Here is a 14,602-nt window from a genome sequence, read left to right as displayed (position 1 = left end):
GTAAGCGGGGAACCTGGACTTGTCAACTGTTTTACACGTCTTACGAGCTCCTAGCAGTGTGCATTGCAGGTGCTGCACGTACCTTCGGCAGAATCCACACTTAATGTTGGAAATTATCCCTTTTCCTTCCAGCCTGTGGGCCCAGGCTCTGGTCACTCTGGGTCTGCTTGTTGTGACAAAGCTGGTTTCAGATGTATTCTTTTCGCACTTGAGAACTATCCCTGGCCCGACATTGGCCAAGATCACTGATTTTTGGCGTGCATTCCACGCATATGGTGGACGTATTGATCTCAAGAATCTCCAATTACACCGGAAGTATGGTGCAGCGGTACAAGTCGGGCCCAATTGCGTGAGCATATCAGACCCAAATCTAATTCGGACAATTTACTCTACACGCAATCCATGGAAAAAGGTGGGATACATCGGCTAGTTAATACCGTCCTTTGAGAATAGGCGCTGATCTGTCCTAATCCTGTAAAGAGTGATATGTACCGCCCCAATGATGTACTGCTTGAAGGTCATCGAATGTCGAATCTCTTCAATACCCAGGATGAGGATTGGCACAACCAGAACATCCGACCTATTCGTGGCCTTTGGACAATGACTAAGGTTCTAGAATACGAGCCCTTAATCGATAAAACATTAAACAAGTTTATGGACAAGCTAGCGCTGAGATTCGTCGATGGTGATAGCGCAGGAAAGATTTGTCTAGCAGATGAATGGATTGGTTTCTGTAAGCACCCCCTGGGACCCTGTGTGGATTGGAGCTAACAACTTATGTAGTCGCATGGGATGTTACCGCCAACTACAGCTTTGGTCGGCACTATGGATTCATTGACCAGGAGAAAGATGTCGACAATTTGATCACAGACTCCACGGCTGGCTTGAGATACTTCGCACCGGTAAGTATCCGCATATCTACGATTCAGTGCGAACAAGGAGAGTGACTGACATGCGCACTAGGTATCTCAAATTCCATGGATTGACAACCTCCTGGACAAAAATCCGATTAAGCGCATTGGGCCCAAGCCCACCTTGACAGGTGTCCTGTATGCCTTCAAGGTCGTCGCCGAGTATCAGGCCCAGCTTGCTGAGAAGAAAATATCTCCAGGTACGGTCGACCACACACTCGACAGATACGTGCAGTTAAAAGAAACATACCCCGACATGGTCGACGACAACCAGATAGTCAACTGGCTAATGCTGAGCATTCTTGCTGGAGGAGACACGAGTTCCGCCACTATGCGTGCCACCGTTTACTACCTCGCCAAGACACCTGCTGCAATGGCCAAGCTTGCCGCCGAACTTAAAGACGCCGGCATCTCGGCCCCCGCTGCCTGGAAGGAGATCCGCGAATTGGCATACCTGGATGCTGTCATTCGTGAAGCTCTGCGCGTCAACCCTGGTATTGCCATGATTTTTGAGCGCGTCGTTCCAGAGGGTGGTTTCACGCTTCCCGATGGTCGATATCTCCCTGCAGGCACAAAGGCCGGGATCAACCCTTTTGTCACAAACCGTGATTTTGGGGTGTTCGGGAATGATGCTGATGACTTCAACCCAGACCGCTGGCTGCAAGGCAAGGATGAAAGCCCGGAGAACTTTGAGGTTCGTCTGCGTCGGATGAAGGATACTGTCGACTTATCTTTCGGTGGCGGAGGCCGGGTTTGCATGGGCCGGTATCTCGCTATGTTAGAGATCAAAAAGCTGATCGCGACGTTGTACAGCTCGTTCAATGTAAGTGGTTTATGGGGGTTTCTCGGATTCTAGCTTCTTGGTGCTAACTCGCAATGTAGATTCAGCTGGTTGACCCCAAACATGAATGGAATTACCAAACTTCTTGGTTCGTGTATCAGTACGATATGCCCATGATCATTCGGCGCCGATGAAATGGTGCCCTTGGGCTATTGGCCTTGACAGCGAGGGGTGAGTGGGTATCGACAAATATGATGATGGCATGCACATGTAAAAAGAACTCGCAGGGAGTGGAATATAGGAAAGGTCTAATGAACACGCGAAAGATCTGAACTTGCATGAAATATGGATTGAGTAGAAACGAATTGTCCATACCGCATAGGGTATCAAAGTCCCAGCCTAGAAAACGCCGCCAACCCATTAAGAATATCCAGGTCCTTGGAAGGTTTCCATGCATCAAGTCATTATGTAGTAAAGGATCGCTAGTACTTCGCTCAAACTTCCAAACTGTCCATGCGTAACTTCATTCAAGCATACCCTACCGTTCGAACGTGACGTTGAGCGGGTACGTGCGATGTGGAATCATGTCTTGAGCGGCTCAACGGGAAGCCCATTTTCATCCTTAAGTGCCACTTCATCCTCGTTTTTCTCAGTTGGCTTTCCATCATCGCCTTCCTCGCCAGTAATTTCTCCCCAGCCAGAACTTCTTCGACTCATGCGACCAGCCATGGCCAATGGGCTGCTAATACCCCCGGCGATACTGGCAGCAGTACTGTCATTTCGAGTGTGCGATTGCACACCGCTGCGAATACTGGCCGTATCACCGCTGACAGTTTGTTTTGTGGTGTACAAACCGCCCCGCTCCGCTGTGGTGCTGGCTAGTGGAATTGCCCCGGAGGCCGAGTAGACACTAATGCGTTCAGCACTAGCAAGGCCAACAATACTTGGCCGACTCAGCACCCCCGACGCATTAAACACCGAATTATTGGATGCTTCAGTCGTATGTCCACTCAGAACGCTCAGCGGCAGGCTCTCCCGACTGCCGCCAAAAACAGAAGACGGAGCCAATCCGCGTACAGACGCATTGGTATCCAGAGAGTTACGACGGCGGCGCTTAGATGAGCTAGCCAAAGTAAGAAGAGAGGCATTATCGGTCAAGGCATTGTTTGCAGTTGCGGCGCTGTACGTCATAGCATGGTTTTGGGGTACCAGGTGCGGGGGTACTGCGGTAGCGGGCGAGGTTGAAGGGAATTGGTGGGAAAATTGAATCTGCTGGTTCGAAGAGCTTTGTGTTGAACTGCCATGATGGTGTCCATTGTGGCTGTTTTGTGCATTGTAAAGTTGGGTTGAGGGTGCCGCCGAGTGCACAGTGGTTAGGGTAGTGGTCATCGACCGGATTGAAGGTGCAGGTGATGAGAAGGTGCTACCCTCACCTCCCCCATGGGTACTAAATCCTTCAGTTCCAGTTGTCAATGTCCCTGCCTTTGAATAAGCTGCTTCGGAGAAGGCCGCATCGCCGTTGGTTGAAATGGTTGGCGCAGCGGATTTTGCGCTTGTCAGGGGAGCCGGGTTCTCATATCCTGAGCACAAAGATGGGTCACTCCTAGAGCGACATTCCACGCCATAATGATCACCTGTGTATGAATCGGTCGGTGTCTGTGTCCCTGTGTCACGGTTGATGGTTCCAGAGAGCGGGTATGGGTTGTTTCCTTGATCGCTCTTCTTGCCCTTATTGGCCGGAGAGCGCTTGTTGGACCATCGATTTGTTGTAGAGTCAGAGGAACCCTTAAGGTTCGCCAGGCGTTTCACCCAACTTGAGAATGGACGGCGACGCGCATTCCGGTCTGTTTTGAATGAATCCCTTAGCAATGGTTGGTGGTGAACAGGCACAATTTATACTTACCAAGCACCCTTGCTGGACCATCAGCAGTAGCCATTCTAGCTTGAAGAGGCAGCCTAGTCACTCCCAACTTTGGCTTGTGAAAGGTCAAAGATAGGCAAGGGAGCAGAGCCCTAGGGAATGACCCGCGCCGAGGCAGATGGGGAAGGCGGGGAGACTGTTTATCCGTGCACGTCATGTGCCTGCCTTGTCTGCCTTGCCTCTTGACTTCTTGATGTTTCAACATTCTGGACAGGTTATTCTTTTGTGAATTATTGGCTGATACCTATTGGATTGGATCTATCTGCGACAAGGTCAGATGATCATGATTGAAAGACGTATTCATAGTTGTGTTTCCAAAATCATTTTTGGAGTCTTTCTTCACGGCATCTAGTGGCGCAATGTCCTGGTGAATGCAAACAACAAACTGCATCAATGCCTTTTTCTCAGTCAATAATACGAGAGCTACCTTCTGACGTGATTGCAAAGATCAAATCGTCTACATCCATTGTGCATCTAACTAGTGTCATTTTGGAGCTAGTCAAGAATTCTTTGGATGCCAATGCACAATCAGTCTTCGTCACTGTCGATTTCAAACGAGGTGGCTGTATAGTTGAAGATGATGGCGATGGAATCCCTCCGGTCGAGTTCGAAATTACAGGAGGGCTGGGCAAGCCTCACCGCATGTCTCCCAACCTTGAGGTTTTAATGTATGTTAGCTGACATATGCAATAGATACTTCCAAATCCAAACTGAGTGGCTTGTACGGCCATCGGGGCTTGTTCTTAGCTTCTTTGGCCTCGCTGTCTCTACTCACTGTGACTTCTCGTCACATTCTTCATGGATGCACAAACTCGCTAATTCTTCATCATTCGACGCCTGTGGCTCGGTTAATCCCTGCGCCTCCACATCAGGTGCTTCGCTCTGCTAATCATGGCACGTCTGTGACCGTCAATGACCTTTTTGGAAACATGCCAGTTCGGGTCAAGAGCCGAGCCCTCAGCCTTCAGCGCCCGGACGAGCTAGAACGAGAGTGGGACCATCTAAGGATTTCCTTAGTGTCTCTGCTTTTGGCCAATCCTCGATTCTCTAAACTTGTCCTTGTCGATGTAGAAAGAAATAAACGGATGTCCGTTCGTCTTGCAACTACCTCCGGGCCCGAAGCACGCACCTCTTACGGCCAGATGGAGTTTGACCTCAAAAACATCCGGTTAATTCTCGCGCAATCTGGGCTGGTTGCACCACAAAACTTGGATGGCTGGCATGAAATTTCAGCGTCAGTTTCTGAATTCATAGTTCGGGGGGCAATATCTCTCCAACCTAGTCCAACTCGAAAGTGTCAGTTCATCTCTTTGGGGAAAGAACCCGTTCTGTCGCGCCATACCTCGAACGTTCTTTATAACGAAGTCAACCGGCTATTTGCTGCGTCTGATTTCAGTAATGTTGCAGTCATGTCTGACCGAAGTTCTGTTCCACATTCTGCATCTTCGACAAACCAGCTTGATGCCCCAAGTAACGCAAGCACTCGAAGCTGGGCAAATACCATCAATAAGTGGCCAATGTTTTACATCCGAATTGACACAAAGACTGCCATACAGCTGGACGATGATGGATCTGAGCATCTTCCAGAATCCGCCAAATCGGTCCAGCGCATCGTTGATGTGCTTGGAGCCATGGTCCATGAATTTTTGAAGCAACACGATCTCCGCCCTCGTAGCGGCAAACAGCAGACCATGCCACCAGGCCAAATCCAGGGTATTCGTTCCAAAGTCTCCCGAGCAGCTGGTAGTTCTGGTGGCCCCCTACAGCAAGGTCGGTCGCTTTTGAGCGCCGAAGAGGCATTTAGCAGTCGTGTGAAAATCCCCTCATTCTCAAGAGCCCAGTCTCTGAACTCTGGTCAAAGCTTCGCCAATTGGTCTAGAGTAAAAAGAGCTAAGGATCTCAAAGGACATTCTCCGACCCATCGAACGCCTCAGCGTTCACATGCGGCGCCTGACGTAACACAGGGAAACAGTTCCTTTGTTCTTGCTAAACATAGGCGAAACCGTCGAAATTATGACGAGGAGTGCACAATTTATCCAAGACCCGTGAATAAAATGATTTCTAGCAAGGGTAGGGACAAAGCAGAGGATTTCCCCAGCGACTCGATATCTGACAAGATGATCACCTGGGTCGATCCCCATACCAAATTGGCCTATATTATTAATCCTCGAACGGGTCAAACGATGAACTCTCGGAAGTCATCAGCTACCCAGCGTACTCCTGCCAATGGTGTCGATACCCCGTCTAAGCATCCAGTGCAAACCTTTTGGATAGAAAACCTGTTGGGTGAATGGGACAATCCTTCCTTCAGCCGGACAGAAATGCCGATACCGAACCTAGACGCAGGGACCGCCGGTCAGCAGGGTACAATTACTTCTTCGCACGACTGCTTCAAGGGCATCGGGTCTCTTGATACCGCGCAGGTTGCCAAGTATCGAGGAAAACTTCAACGCCGTGCGCTCGAGGGTGCCGAGGTGATAGCCCAGGTGGACAAAAAGTTCATCTTGGCCAAGTTCCATACCACTCCCGTCAATCTCGGTTGGGAAGGTCAATCCGATGATATTCTTCTCTTAATCGATCAACACGCGGCTGATGAGCGATGTCGGATTGAACTCTTGTTTAAGGAGATGTTCCTTTCTCCCGACCTAGGTGAGAATTTAGAGTCGGGGAGTCGAGTGCACACTGTGCAAGTTGCTCCTTTAGCGTTTGAAGTCTCACTGACAGAGGGTGATCTCTTCCAAAAATGTATGGCTCTCTTCTCGGGCTGGGGTATTGAGTATACGACACGTGCCTCGACCAACTCTACTGTCTTGATCACCGTGCATACTCTTCCTGTTCTAATAGCCGAACGCTGTCGGCTCGAGCCTCGTGTATTGATTGATTTGATGAGACGTGAGACCTGGTCAAGTGAGGAAGATGGCAGGAAGCTGTTCCAGTCGAAGAAAGCATTTAAAGCCGAAGATATTGACCATGATCGCGGACTATCAGCCATGGACGATGTGGTACACAAAGGAACCTCAATATCATCTGTCTCACGTTCATGGATTCAGCAGATGAATGGATGCCCCCAGGGCATCGTGGACCTTCTTAACTCCCGCGCTTGTCGCACTGCTATCATGTTCAATGACCCATTGAACCTTGAAGAGTGTCAGGCCTTGGTCTCTAGGCTAGCCCATTGTGCCTTCCCGTTTCAATGCGCCCACGGCCGCCCTTCGATGGTCCCTATACTTGATTTACGAACCCTCTCTGGCATTGCCGTTTCATTGCCGCTAGACTTGGATGCTAGAGAAGTTTATGATAACGGCATGAGTTTGGATTTCGTAGAGGCGTTTAGAACCCGTTATGTAATATAGTTGGAATATGGGGTTGTCTTATAGGCAGTTTGGGATATATTAAATGTAAAGGTGTTGACACTGGGAATGTGTACATTACTTACATCAGTCCATCTTTGGCAGTCAATGAATTATCGACCTTTGGGATTTGGCAAACTGCAGGCACACAAAGCACATACTGACTTTTTTTCTTCTTCTTCGTTTGCTCCTGGTCAACATTACAATATTGGTCCAAAGCTTTTGAATCAACTGAAACCCTGTCTACTTTGACCTCTTAAGATGCTGAAGCTAACAGAATGTTTCACTTTTATGATACCTCACATTTCCCATTCTCAAATTGGCACAGAATACGCCTTTGATTGTGAATATTCAGACGACTTTTCCGTTTAGGTCAAACCTAGATGTGACCTGGCATTTAGCAAGGCACAGCTGGACACTCTGCATCTTAGTACGGAGTACTCCGTACTCTGTACTCGTAAGCCTGCTTTCATCTTCTTGCATGAATAAACAAGATAGATCGTGCAGGGTATATATTTCAATTTATCCTAGGCAGTCGCATTACTCAAACAACTCAATGTAATGGTAGCGGTCTGTCGGCTGAAATGCACAAGTTTGAGGGGCTTTTCTTTCCAAAATTGAGGTCCTTTGGGCATATCCCTTGCATGGATTTGGATACAGGAAATCCTCCGTAGATATGGAGAGGTTCATGCAAGGATTGGCCACTAATAAAAATATGAAGTACCTAAAAATGACACTATAACAGGTTTACTTCCCACGAATAGCAATATCTATGTAAGTTATGAACAATACAAAAACATAAAAGCCACACATCTTTCGAACTTCGGACTTTCATTTATTTAAGTAGATAAGTTGTCACTCTTAGCGTACTTAGTCCAGTAATTTGATTCTCTTTACGGAGTTCAATGTTCTTTGCTGACCTTACGCATTTCGACGGGTCACCGTGAGACCTATGAGCAGAATTCAAAGGCTTTTCTTACAGTAATACACCCTGCATTGAGGATTTCTATCTGTGACACGTACGTAGCATACAAAGTAAGAAAACGTGGCCAACCCTCATCTACAATAATATCAGTAATACTTCTGCTTGTTACTAGTAGGCAATCCTATTTAACCCAGGAACCTAGCAACCTAGCAATCTACTACCTTGCCGAGCTATAGATAAGAGTTCACTAATATGTATGAATAGGAGAAACTGGAGAGTTGATATTAATTCAATCGTACTGGAAACTGCTTAGGACTAACTGTTCTTATACTATACTCAATCTTCAAATGAAACAGCCTGCGATGTGAAGCCCCACTGCGCAGGGCTTCGGTTTAGATGATCAGAGTGACAGGGGTATTACAATACTACTGCGAAGGCTATTGGCACTAGTACTGTGTGTATTCAAACTGAACTCTGAGCCTCTCTATTGCTCCGAGTTCCAGTATTATAGTAGTGCGCGGTGCGGACTTAGCGAAGTCACATGATCCATTCCGAGTCCTCGAATCCTCGAGTCTCTCATAGGTCCACTGCGACCCTCACTCAGGAGTGGGTCGTGACATGCGACCAAGGTAGTTCTACAGCCATCAGTACTCAGGCAGAAACAGAGTCTAGAGGAAGGTATCAGGGTTTCTCAATTCGGATAGCTCATCCCTATCTCACTCAAGGTCAAAGATCTATAGTATGCGGATCTGAGAAGCAGTAAACGAGTCCAATTCAGCACTGGCATTGGCCAAGCAAAGGAGTCTGGCCAGAAGAAAGTTGACGTGATACGAGGCAAAACAAGGTCACAGTTACGATTTGTTGATAAAGAAACAGTTGAAATTAAAGCGTATTTTGCATTCCAGGCAGCTTTTGAGTGTCCCTATACAGAAGCCGTGAGACAAAAGTATTGCCAAGAGGATATCCGATGTAGGAAACGCTCAGTTGACAGATAAAAATGCTTTCCTAGTCCACCTGTCCCCTTTCTCCGTTCCCAACCATAACAAGAACAGAATAGACAAGGAATAAATTAAACAAATCACATAAAACAAGGCCCTTGGTAAACTCCATTTGGGTAGTCCCGGGTCCCGTTCCATAGCCGCTTTTCAAATGCCACTTTTCTCGCAAGAGAAATCGCAAAAACAAACAAACAAACCAAAAAAAAATACAAGTACCGCCCAAGAATAAAAAGAAGTAAATAGTAAGACAAGAATGATAGGATATTCACAGATCGCAAGAAAATGATCAAGGATGTTGATTAGAACACCAGTAATTCGGAAATGAGAAGAGGTCATCAGTCATTAGGTTGTGATAGACGGGTGATGGTGTGGGTGAATGTAAGTCGTTTATCCATGTGTCGTGACGGGCTTCACCTTGGACTGGTTGGTCCATGAGAGGAAGTCGAACTTGTCCTTGGCATTGTCGAGCATGGAAGGATTGGTTTCGGGCTGGGATTGAAGAGTGGTAGCACTGCGAGAGGTTTCTCTGGGCTCAAGGACCAGAGAGCGGCGGTAGAAGGTTTGTGCGGTCGTTTCGCCATTTGAACGCACGCGCACGAGCTCATTCTGCATCCAGGCCTGTAGCTCCGGGACTTCGGTCAGACGGTAGGGGATCTGGAACCGTTGGAGTTCACTGATGATGCGAGCTGTCTTCATATGCTTATCGAAATTGATGACGGCCATTTCACTGTCATCGGTGGAGAGAGTACGGAGAGATTGGTTGCCGTGATCGACAAATGTGAGGTCCGTCAGGTAGGTACCGACAAATGGGAGACAAGGAGGCACATGGTTCTGAAGGCGCTGACGGAGAACTGCATAGTTACGAGACACATCGACGATGCTGCGGAGCTGCTCGAGGGCAGTCTTGGTCTTCTGCGATACAATGTCCCAAGTCTTTTTTAGTCGAGAGATCATCGATAAGTTCAATGAGCAGATGATGGCCATAAGCGAATCGTAGTTGTTCAACTCGAGACATTTGTTTGCAATCTTGACCCAGTGCTTGATGGTGGCGGCACGCTTTTTGGGCTCCTCGAGGTACAGAATCGAATCCGCAACGAGATGGGCGAGATCAGTCGACAGAGTTGACATGGCACGGACATTTACAGCCAACGAGCCAGACTTTCTAGTCCATTCCGTGTCCAAGAGCTCCTCGGGGAGGATCGAGCAGAAAATGCGCGACTCCTTGATGGTGAGCTGACGGGCGAGCTCAAGTGGGTCAAAATCAAGGATGGTTATGGAGGCTTCGCCATTCTTCCATTGTTTGAGCAAGTTGTGCTCTTTTTTCCCAAGGATGGGAGGAGGTAAGGGGGTATCAGGGTGAATGTATTGAGCAATGGAGGTGTTAGTCTTGCCCATGGAAGAAACTAAGCGAGGCACAAGAGGGCCACCAACTGCCGACACCTTGCTGGCCAAATCAAGCAACCGCTTGCCAGCAGTGGGGAGATCGACCACGAGTCGCGTGTTTGCGAAGTTGACGATGAAATCAAGAGCTGTGTTGTCACGATCGTGGCGCCAGTGGGACTCGAGCCAGCCTTTGAAAATGTTGTACACACGGAGACGGACTGGTCCAGAAGCGTGGGGTGTGTCACCAATGTACTCAAAGCGTTCGGCGAGAGCCCCGGCAAACTCAAGAGGGGTCGCAAAGAGACGGAAGGTGAGATAAAAGGTTGAGACGAACATCGCGTCAGGGGTGGATTGATGAGCAGTCAGCTTCTCAATAAGAGCACGGAGACTACCGCCCATCACCGAACCTTCCTTGTAAATAAGTTCATGCGCAAAAGTCTTTTCAAGTATGTTGGCCTCTGTCTCCTCGTTCTCCTCTGCGAGGGTGGAGTAGCTTAAACTTTCCTTCAGCGAGTGAACTGTGAAGCTACCCTGGAAGCTACCCCCAATATCAGGTGAGGTAGCCCGAGTTGAGGTTTGCGAAAGACCACTCATCTCAGAGTCACGTGCGTAGCTGTTATATGTGAAGCTGCTACCGTTGCTTGTGACTCCACGGCCAAATGATTCGCTCACATCAGACTTGGGATGACTTTCACGGTAGCTGCTGTTGACAGACTCGAAAGAAGAGTTGTTCTCCATGTGGGTGGGGAGGATGGCAGAACTGTGTAGAGAGGAAAGGGCGGTAATATTGGCGGGGGAATTTGTGATATGAGACTGGAAGGATGAAGGTGTTGTAGCGTCGGTAAGGGCAGGTGTGGGAGGAGAGTATGTGGTACTAGGAATTTGAAGAGGAGGTGGGGGAAGGCGAAGTGACAGTTCCTGGCGTTCTTGTTCTACGGGAGTCTCAGGCTGTTCTTGTGGGGAGTCAATGCCTGACAAGTCCTGTCCCCTCTCTTCATAATGTTCAGGGTCAAGCTCCAGATCACCAATTTGCTCAAGCACTAGGCGAGCCTTCGCCAAACAGTTTCCAGCTGCTCGTACGCAGTCAGTCGCAGCATCCACAAGACGTTTCCCTTCGTCTGGCATAAACACAAGATCATCGTCTGGTAGTTGTGCGGGGCGGAACACGTCGCGCGCAGCATGAACAAGCTCAGATAGCTTCTCACACATAGTCTCTCGTGCCTGTTCGAGAAACACGCTGCGGTGTGTGTCATGCTCGCACACTACCTCGACGACATTTAACAGTTGTCTGCACGACTGGACGGCCTGCTGGGTGGTAACAACCAGCTCCGTCGAGGAGCGAGACTGCATGTGAAGCCCGATAAATGACCCAAGCACACCGAGGAACGCATCATATGTCGTTCCAAGGCGTTCGGATGCCAGATTCTGGGCCCCAAGGGTCGTAGAAGGACCAGAGACTGACATGCGATGCGACACAGAAACCCGTTTCGTGGCGACGGATGCGGGTCTGTGATCAACTATCTCCGTGCGCATCGATGACCGACTCATATCCATACGGCTATGGCTCATCTGCCGTGACTCCAGTCGTGATTCCAGCATTCGTGACTCAGATCGATCAGGCACATCATTATCGCCCAGGCTGAAACTCTCGGAGGCGGGAGTCAATGGCATGTTGTACTGGGATAGGCTCTCGCCGGGCCCATCCAACTCGGCGATTGTTCTGCTCAGGCCTACCTCCTCATTCCACACGTCGAGGAATCGAACTCCTCTGGTAACAATTTTGAAAGCCTTGAGCAGCATCTCATCCAAAATAGTTTCAACCTCATCTTCCGACGGGACCCCGTTGGCAACTTCCTGGAACTTCTTCGCGGTTTTCACCAGTGAAGAAAGGTCAGATAGTAAAGCCTTCCGAATTCTGCGTAGCCCATCGAACCTCCTTATCAGGGGGGATTCTCGAGTAAGACATTCTGATTTTTCCTGTGGAATCATAAGCCCTGTGGTTTTTCTTGTTTAGTTCTGGTTGGTACTTACCAGTAGAAACCTCACGCCAGCGATAGGGCCTCTCATCAAGTCTTGGTTTCCAAAATCCTTTAGTGATGACCCGCATCCTCCCCGAATGATATCCCAGAAATCAGTCAAGGCCTTCAACAAAGGACGCATAGGCAATTGGTCGTATGCTTCACAGTAATTGGTGGGCAACCAGCCTCGATTCCCAGAATCTAATAGTGTACCATCGGCCCAGCCATTGGTATGAACGGAGTGTACCAAAATGATGTCTCCCTGGTCCAGAGGGAGTGTGACGGTCGATGGAGAGACATTGCCGGCCGGGTGAAAAGGATAGAAGGCGCGCAGGTAGTTGTGAAAGACAGGCCTTGGGGCCTCGAATTGATCCATGTTTGTGTGGGCGTCTTGTGGTGTTAACGGAGGAGTCATCTCTGAGCCCCAGGCAGAATAAATTCGACTCTGTATAGATGTACGGTCGTTTGATAAATTCGAATTGGATTTCGAGATCTTTAGCGGGGGGATGTGTGGCTTCATTGGTTCCATCTCTTGTTGGTTCCTTTGACTAAATTCTTCTCCAAGCCTCTGAGGTCACTGACCGAAGGCGTTTATTCGATAGGTGCAATGGACATGGCTCAGTAAATCCAAAAAAGACAAGTATCGAAGGCTAGTGGCGTTGGATAGTCAAGGAGGGGAGGAATTGGATCGCCAGAGGCTGGGGTCCTATACAATCCAGGTCAATTGGCGTTCAAGGATAGTATAGAGTATAGGGATTGAATGTTTGGAATGCGCCCAAGGAGGTCGAGGGCTTGGGAATGCCAGAAGGGGATTTAGGAGCTTCAAAGACATACACCCAGAAAAACAATATTAACAAGTAATCAAAGACTATACACAGATCCAAACAGACTTCCTTTCAAGGAGTCCGGAACATTCAAGGTCCCGGGATGACGAGTTCAAATCCCAATATCAAGGGATGGTAAATAATGCAATGCCTATGAAGGGGAGAAGAGTCGCAGCAAGGACTTGAACCAATGCCGAATAAGGTAACGCAAGGGCGGAAGGGATATAAAGGGAAAGAATGCTAAGTATAGGTAATTGCCACCGGCAGCAATACAACTCAAGGTACGGAGTAGAAAGTAGAAAGTGAAGCTTTGGTATCAGGGGAGAAAGTAAAGGGAAATAAGTGGAATAATAGCTCTCCTTCGAGTCTTTGAATCTTCTGGGACTCGATCGATCCAGTAATGGGTCTGTATGGATATGTAATGTATTCTGTTAGAATGTGACGGGTACCATACCGGATGTATTTTAAAAATTCTATATTCTTTAATTTTTGGGATTTTCCATTTGGGATTTTTTTGGGTTTTTTTCACTTTTCCTTTTTTTTTTTCATTTCGGAATCTACATATGTATGTTGTATGTTGTATACTATGTACATTCAAACTTCCAAATTTATATGTACTATGAATAGTTCTCTTTCTATCCTTCTCAACTCAAAAAGAAATAGAAAGTACACAAATTGTAAATAGGAAAGTGAAAAAAAACCCCTTCGAGAATTTGGCCTGTCTATTATGTACGCATGAGTACCTTCTAAGTACTAAGTACGAAAGTACCCGCTATACTAACAAATAGGCTAAAAGGTACATATCTCACAAGTACCAACTCTCCTTCGTCTCCGACCGCAATAGATTCTTTTGATTTGTTTAGAATTGAAAACTCCTATTGTCTAAGACCAATCATATTGCCACAATCCGATAAATCCTGTGGAGTTAAAATCAGGCCATGTCTTAATGCATTGACCGTGTGTGCTCTAGCCTGCAGGGAGACTCGATCAATCATTAAAAGAGGGAACTTTTGTTCTCCTGTCAATATCTTTCCGGGATAGGATCGACAGCGCAGGCGACCGGCCCCCAAAGTGACAGCCGCCAAAAGTCTTTTTTTTTTTTTTTCTTCCTTTCAGTGGCCGTTATGGTTTATCATTTTTTAATGGAAAATAGGTACTTCGTAGTCCGTACTCCGGATACTCATCGGTAATCCGCACACATAAAAAAAATCTCCAATCTCCAATCCCCCTACCCCGGTCTCCATTGAAATCCAGACGGAGTACCCAGTTTCCCCTGTTTCTTTTTCCCGCGTGGGGCGATAATCACAGATTCGCAAAGTTCCACAGCTGAAATAAACAGCTATCTACAGAGGCATACCTAGATCCCAAGATATGTGAAGCAGGGATCATGACGCAGACCCGTGTCTAAGACCTAAAATAATAATAGATGCGAGGGGAATGCCTTACCGTATGAAAAAATTTAACCGTACTTTTGTTGACAGTATCCTTAAA

The 14,602-nt window shown here is 47.8% G+C and overlaps 4 protein-coding genes across 4 annotated transcripts; 2 read left to right on the top strand and 2 right to left on the bottom strand.

Moving 5' to 3' along the window:
• Nucleotides 1–486: 486 nt before the first annotated feature.
• PGRI_085460 (cytochrome P450) lies at nt 487–1,886 on the top strand (the record flags this gene model as incomplete). The annotated part of the gene is made up of 4 exons (XM_040796260.1): nt 487–733; nt 784–902; nt 964–1,734; nt 1,794–1,886. The coding sequence occupies 4 exons, from the start codon at nt 487–489 to the stop codon at nt 1,884–1,886; spliced, it is 1,230 nt and encodes a 409-aa protein (XP_040650798.1).
• A 388-nt stretch (nt 1,887–2,274) lies between these two features.
• Nucleotides 2,275–3,629, bottom strand: PGRI_085450 (uncharacterized protein; the record flags this gene model as incomplete). Its single annotated transcript, XM_040796259.1, has 2 exons — nt 2,275–3,536; nt 3,596–3,629. The coding sequence occupies 2 exons, from the start codon at nt 3,627–3,629 to the stop codon at nt 2,275–2,277; spliced, it is 1,296 nt and encodes a 431-aa protein (XP_040650797.1).
• Nucleotides 3,630–4,542: 913 nt separating this feature from the next.
• Nucleotides 4,543–6,966, top strand: PGRI_085440 (putative DNA mismatch repair protein (Mlh3); the record flags this gene model as incomplete). Its single annotated transcript, XM_040796258.1, has 1 exon — nt 4,543–6,966. One exon carries the CDS (start codon nt 4,543–4,545, stop codon nt 6,964–6,966), a length of 2,424 nt encoding a protein of 807 aa, XP_040650796.1.
• Nucleotides 6,967–9,273: 2,307 nt separating this feature from the next.
• On the bottom strand, nt 9,274–12,663 carry PGRI_085430 (guanine nucleotide exchange factor; the record flags this gene model as incomplete). Its single annotated transcript, XM_040796257.1, has 2 exons — nt 9,274–12,246; nt 12,301–12,663. The coding sequence occupies 2 exons, from the start codon at nt 12,661–12,663 to the stop codon at nt 9,274–9,276; spliced, it is 3,336 nt and encodes a 1,111-aa protein (XP_040650795.1).
• Between the last annotated feature and the right edge of the window lie 1,939 nt (nt 12,664–14,602).

Source organism: Penicillium griseofulvum, assembly GCF_001561935.1.
Source record: "Penicillium griseofulvum strain PG3 chromosome Unknown contig_11, whole genome shotgun sequence".
NCBI lineage: Eukaryota > Fungi > Ascomycota > Eurotiomycetes > Eurotiales > Aspergillaceae > Penicillium > Penicillium griseofulvum.
The sequence above is the reverse complement of the archived record's forward strand: the minus strand, read 5'-3'. Positions and strand labels throughout refer to the sequence as shown.